Source organism: Phyllobates terribilis, unplaced genomic scaffold, assembly GCF_046119375.1.
Source record: "Phyllobates terribilis strain yellow unplaced genomic scaffold, ASM4611937v1 Scaffold_4786__1_contigs__length_57189, whole genome shotgun sequence".
Lineage (NCBI taxonomy): Eukaryota > Metazoa > Chordata > Amphibia > Anura > Dendrobatidae > Phyllobates > Phyllobates terribilis.
In genome coordinates this window covers 47,687-54,694 of record NW_027367535.1, presented here as the reverse complement: position 1 = coordinate 54,694, position 7,008 = coordinate 47,687, and the positions used below count along the sequence as shown (strand labels likewise).

The window sequence follows — 7,008 nt, the reverse complement described above, 5'->3', positions numbered from 1 at the left end:
AGATTCTCTGATATTGAAAAACAAGGGAGTAAAATACTGTGTTTGCATGGATGACCTGTGCTGTCTGTTTCTTTCCATGGGAAAGCCAGGAGTCAGGGGTCAATAGACACTAGAAGACATCTCTACTGGCACTATATCAGTGGTGTGACTTAGCAGTCAAAATATACTAAATTATATGTGATTACAGTGTATAATAACCTCTAATTTTGACATATTATTTATTAGGGCCAGTACTTTTGGCAGCAGTAGGAGACACCTTCGAGGTCACATTTAAAAACAATGCGAGTCGCCCATATAGCATCCAAGCTCATGGGGTGAGCTATCAAAAAGCCATGGAAGGCGCTCTCTATAACACGGGCGACACTGCTGAAGGTGAATATAACATGCATAAGTATTGTTAGGAATCATTTCTGTGTCTCTTCCACTTTTCTTAGTTATGGTGAGCTTTGCCTAAAGTGAATAAAAAGCATGTAGATATTAATTTTCATTGATGAAATAACAATGATAGATATTGCAATTGTTTGACTATTTCACTGCTTTCACACTTATCTGGGTCACTGAAAAGCAGTGATTTCCAACTTAAAGGAAACATGTCAGCAGGATTATTGATGTTAAACTAAAGGTATGGGCAGTATATCGCTATTATACTGATTTAATACAAACCTTTAGGCCATGGCCCCACTATCAGTATTTGGTCAGTATTCGGTCAGTATTTTTTCTCAGGAGTAGGATCCAAAACCAGGAGTGGGTGATAAATGCAGAATTGGTGACTTGTTTCTATTATACCTTTTCTCGGATTGTTGCTCCTCACCTGGTTTTGTCTCCCACTCCTGAGAAAAAATACTGACCGAATACTGACCAAATACTGATAGTGGGGCCATGGCCTTAGTGTAAAAATCTGCAGCCTGGTTTTCCTTAAATTAGAATGAGAAATGTTGGTCTCCTCCATGCTTCGTGCTTTGGGGCGGGATTTGTGGGCAGGACTGTGGGTAGGGTTTTCAACTCAGGGGGCTCAGCCACGGCCCCGCCGCTGCCTCTGTTGCATTCATTTAAATTTAGGGCCAGTGCCGTGTTAGCTATGGGTGTCACTTTTGCAGGTGGTGGTCTTCATGAAAATGGCGCCGCTACATGTGCAGATCAACCTCCAGCAGTCTTCAGGAAAATGGCGCCGGAGGTGTCACATGCGCAGAATGAGATCTTGGCTCCATGACTTAAAGTGGTGGTCCAAAGTTCAAAGTAATTTTCATTCTAAAGCCCTATCTATTTATTGCCATAATCTAAACTATTTTCTAATATACTTGAATTAAAATGTCCCTACTGTTCCTTAACTACAGTATCTAACGGCCTTTTTTGCCTACTTCCTTCTTGATCATGCTTTGTTTGAGAATCCCAGTGCATGCTAGGATACTCAAATGAGGCATGGTCAGGGGGAAGAGACTGCGGTCACTGCTGCAGCCCCTGCTTTGAAATGAAGAGTCATCAGTGACACATGTTTCAGGGGCTGGGCTAGTCCCTGCATAATATGCACTGTGCGATGAGCACAATGACAGCACACTCTCTGCTGTTAGCTTAGGTCAGCAGTAATGAGTTCACAGGAGAGCGCATTGTCAGAATACCCGGCATGCAGAGACCAGCACCGCACCTGCAAGTGACATTACTGGTCTCTGCACGTCGTGTATTCTGGAAACCTGCTCTGTTGCCGGCTCATTATTGCTGATCTGAGCTGGTAAGAGAGCGTGTGCTGTCATTGTGCACATTACACAGTGCACACTGAGCAGGGACTAGCCTAGCTCCTGAAACAAATGTCACTGATGACGCTTCGTTTCAGAGAGGGAGCAGGGACTGCAGCAGTGACCGCAGCCTTTGGCCCCAGATAACGCTTCCTTTGAGTATCCCAATTTAGATTATGGCACTAAATAGATAGTGATTTAGAATGAAAATTACTTTGAACTTTGGACCACCCCTTTAATATATTATCTATTCTTTTAGTTCATACAAAAAAAAATATTTTTCTCTAAGTACAATTATTTGAAAGAGAAATGTAGAAGTAAAAGTCACTGACTTGTATTTTTATTTTTGCAGTTATTAACACTGCAGAGTCTCAGGCTTCCCATGTAGCCCCTGGAGATACATTCACTTATAGGTGGGAAGTACCCGAGAGTGTGGGGTCAACTATCCATGATCTAAACTGCTTACCATGGCTGTACTACTCATCGGTTGATATGGTCAGAGACACAAATTCGGGACTGGTGGGTCCTCTGCTGGTGTGTAAGAGTTTAATTGATGGCAAACAGGTTAGTACTGGTTTCTTTGACATTTTTACATATCATACTTTCATTATAGTGTTAACATTATAGTATATAACTTTATTGACTTTACAATGTGTGTGACTATGATCTGCTTTACAATAGAAGAAATCATAATTTATATATTCTACAAACACACCAGCACAATATAAAAAAATTAATTATTTTTCAGACTATGAATCAACAAGTATATTTCAATGGGGATATGCTCTGTTTGGTCATATAAGCTGGCTTGAGAGCCACTATAAGAAGCAGCTCTGGTGCACTTCTGATTTTCCTATGGTAACTGATTATCAGGGGTTAGGTAAGGTCAGATCAGACAGTGAAAGTTTAATTGAAGTATTACTAAATAAAGTTGGCATATAGTAGATCAAAATCAGTGGGATCTAGATACAAATTTCTGTGTAGAGCCTTTATATCCAGGGATGTCAAACTCAAACACACAGTAGGCCAAAATTAAAAACTTGAACATGAACTTTATTGAAAAAGTCGCTATAAGGGAGAAAAATAAAGTTATCGGAAAGTGCTGTACAATATATTTAAATATACATATATATATAATAAATAATAATGACAAAAAGGATAAATTCCAGTAAATGTGATGAAGACATGTAAAGTAGTAACATTAATCGCGACAGAGGAAATAAAGGGGTGAGGGAGAAAATGGGTTGGGGGACTGCCTAGGGTAGGGAGAACCCCAATACTGGAGGAGAAGTTAGGGTTGTGGGGATGGTAGATAGCAGTATATAGGGGAATGCAAAGGATGCAGTGACTCTCAAATAGAAGGAAATATAGGGACGTATAGAACATCAGAAGTACATAAACAGCACGGAAACAATAATGTTCGCAGAGTCAAGATGGTAGGGAGTGAACAAAAGGGGTAAGATCTCAATACAAAGGGAAAGGATAACAATGTACAAAAAAGAAACTGTAGAATACATGACCAAACAGAGCAATAAAATTAATCATGGCATTAGCGCAGCGGCTCCATGGCATACCTGCTCCCACCTTGTGGAGGAGATAGAGGGTAGCAGGCGCTATGAGATGTATGGAGAGCATAAGGGGAGCGCTCGCTGATGAAAGAAGAGGAGGGAACTTCCGGCTCAGGTGAATGCCGGTCGAGAAGTGCATAATAGCTGGGGACCACGTTCCTATGGGGCGTGTTGTAAACAGCCTTGTAGTAACCAAAGAGCATGCCGGACCAGAAACACGGGATTTGTAGTATTAGCCTGTGCTGTCTACCGGCAGGCCAGCTCTAGTAGACATTTGGTATCTTCTCACGGGCCAAATATAATTACATTGATTTGTGCTGTGGGCCTGAGTTTGACACCTATGCTCTACCACAATCAACATAAATGAGCACATGGTCGGAACATTGAGGGATGGTCCATGCAAAGTTACAGAGTGGAGTGACTAAGTGAACTGCATAAAAGTTGCTAACCCTCTGACTCAATAAAAGCAGAGTGCAATCCTTTTCTGACATTAACATCAGCACAAAAACTGCACTAGGAAAGTCATGGCTGAGTAATGGCATGCAAGCCTTACATCACCAAGCACAATGCTAAGTGTCAGATAGAGTGGTGTGAAGTACGATACCTCTGGACACTGGAGCAGTGGAAACGTGTTCTGTGCAGTGATGAATCACACTTCTCCATCGATCTGATGGATGCGTTTGGGTTTGGCAAATGTGAGGAGAACTTTACCTGCCTAATTTCTTTGTGCCAATTGTAAAGTTTGGTGGTGGAGGAGGGATAATGATGTCGAGTTAGTTTTCAGGGGTAGGCCAAGCCTTATAGTCCCATTTGGGTTTCTGATTTCTTCTAGCACCCCAGTACATTACTATTTTGTAAAATAATTTTAGATTTTGTTCAGATGTGATTGTAAAGAAGTCCATGTGATTGCAGAGAGGAGTGGCTCACAATTACTTCGTTATGCCTAATGTATTTGATGAAAATAAGAGCTGGTATCTGGAAGAGAACATTGAGCATTTCACAAGCAGCCCTCGTAGTGTGGACCAGGAAGATCCAGATTTTCAGGAATCTAATATGATGCACTGTGAGTGTTTACTAAGCGTTATTATTAACCTGCTTTATATCAACTCATTTTTCGGAAGATCTGATAAGAGAAGTGGACATTTTTTAGGTCTGAAGAGAAATTTATGTTTTTTTTCTATTTATAATTTTTAATATCTTACAACTGTCATAATAACATGCGAACTCTTTAAGGCTACTGTCACACTACGTTAGTGCCTCTTTTGCTGTCTCCGTCAGGGAGTTCTGTCTGAAGCCCAGAAAAACGAGATTCAGATGAATCCCCGATGGAGCCATTGAGTATATGAGGCAAACAGAGTCTAATGTCAGCAATATTTGACTTATATTCCACCAGTATCCATCTTTTATGCCGGATATAATGGTGTAGCAGACTGTGTTTTAGTGTCCGGCAAAAACTTTGGACTCTGCCTCATTATACTCAATTGTTTTTCCACATACCGTCTGGATACTGTTTTTCTTAGCTTTAGAAAAAAGACTCAGACGAAGACAGCAAAAAATGCATTAAGATACTGTGAAACTAGCCTCACAATAAAGCCACGGCCCCACTATCATTATTTGGTCAGTATTCGGTCAGTATTTTTTCTCAGGAGTGGAAGCCAAAACCAGGTGAGGAACAATCAGAGAAAAGGTATAATAGAAACAAGTCACCAATTCTGCATTTATCACCCACTCCTGGTTTTGGATCCCACTCCTGAGAAAAAATACTGACCTAATACTGACCAAATACTGATAGTGGGGTCATGGCCTTATATTTGTTCCAGTTCAAAAGTTAACACCTCACCCAAAATAACATCCATGATAAATGAATAAATGAGACTGCCGCACTAATAGATTGGATAGGAGCTGAAAATAAGGAAGAGGCGCACACAATATAGAAATTAGTATACGTAGCAATTCTCTGTATAGTAGGGAATGCACTTGGACAGTAAAATTATTCTTCCTATAGAGACAAATTATATATACACAAGAGGGTTAAAAGATATAGTGCTTCTCTATATAGTTGGAAGTCCGTATGAACAGTTAGATATACTGGAGCTACTAAACAGCCTTTGATATACCGCCAGGTAGTTCATAGTCTGTAAAATATTAATAAACGGTACTTTGTATAGAATATGAAATAAGGGGTTAATAGGCACCAGTCTTCACAGTATTGTTGCAGGCTGGTACTTTGTATAGACATGCAGTTAGTAGGGCAGTATCATTTATTCATGTATCATAGTTTTCCTCATTTATGGGCCATCACACAGCACAGGATCCGTGGATCTGCGCCAGCAGTTTATACTATCTTCTGCCCATCATCCCCTTGGGCACTCGTGTATTTTTTATACTTTATCTACTATCTTCCACCTCTAATGGTTATATTGTGCCTTGTGAATAGCAATCAATGGATACATGTATGGAAATCAGCCGGGGCTAGACATGTGTAAAGGAGACTCAATCCGTTGGCATATGCTGGGACTGGGCACAGAGGTCGACATGCATGGAATACACTTTACGGGAAATACCATTCGCCTCCATGATACCACAAGGGATGTTGCAAGCTTATTTCCACACATCTCATACTCAGTAATAATGACTCCGGACAATGAAGGTAAGTTACAAGGAATTATTGCATTAGTAAATCCATGGTATATGCTCCTCTGCTACAAATTGTAATTATATATTACAATTGATATTTTTTGATAATCTTGAAAATAATCATACCTGGAAATAATGCACTGGGAGGTCAAATGTCTAATAAGATAACAAGATTCCAAAAGGAAGATAATCACACAATCTATACATTGTATATTTCAGGTCTCATTCAGACAGCCATAATTTTTCACGCCTGCACAAAATGGTCCGAGTTTCACCAGTATTTGATCAGTATCAGTTTATACCATCAGTGTTTCATCTGTGATTTCCACGTGACTCACAACTTTCTGAATGAGGTCTTAGTTGACGTTTTTCTAAAGAAAGATGATATACAATAGATCAAAGTCAGCTATATCAGCCAACAAATTCCTGTATACAGCCACTTTATACATTGGCAGGGCTATGTTCACACAGGTTTTTCAGGAGATTTTTTTTTCCAGAATCCTCCTCAAAAAGTACCTCCAAAACACTTGAAAAACTATTCCTATTCATTATTTTGAAAAAAACATTTTTTGATATTAACATTAGGAGCTGATTGAGCTGTATTTTCCTGAAGAGGTTTTGTAAAATGCTTGGTGAAAAAAATGCATGCCATTTCTTTGAAATAACCTGAAATAAAATGTTTGCAAGCTACGCACTGTTAAAAAAGACTGCAAAGAATGCATCAGGAAAAACTCTTCAAAACTGCTTCAGGAAAATAAAAACTCTCCCCAGAAAGGAATGTTTCCTGACTCAATTTTTGCTTGAAAAACATGTTGGTTTTGAACACCTGAGTGGTGTGAGTCTGAGTGGTGACACCACCTTGAACTAATTTTACACTTTAGTTTTTTATTTCTTCGTACCCCAAAAAACCCAACCAATTTTCATCTTAGTAGTGGATAAGATTTTCATCCATTTTTTTGTCCTTGTGCCATAAGTTTTTCTCATATGATAAAAAAACTGATGAATAAGTCAGTGAAAATGGATAATACATTGATGCAACATAAATGGCATTTGTGTACTTTCCGAATTTTTTT

At 39.4% G+C, this 7,008-nt stretch overlaps 1 protein-coding gene across 1 annotated transcript in view; it reads left to right on the top strand.

Annotated features, from left to right (window-relative positions):
• Positions 1–225: 225 nt before the first annotated feature.
• Positions 226–7,008, top strand: part of LOC141249583 (ceruloplasmin-like) — a gene marked incomplete at its 5' end in the record, with an annotated part of 30,753 nt that continues 23,970 nt past the window's right edge. The window contains 4 exons of the mRNA XM_073669692.1: positions 226–372; positions 2,083–2,294; positions 4,211–4,361; positions 5,736–5,948. Coding sequence (XP_073525793.1) covers positions 226–372; positions 2,083–2,294; positions 4,211–4,361; positions 5,736–5,948 — 723 coding nt within the window. The remainder of the gene's footprint in view (positions 373–2,082; positions 2,295–4,210; positions 4,362–5,735; positions 5,949–7,008) is intronic.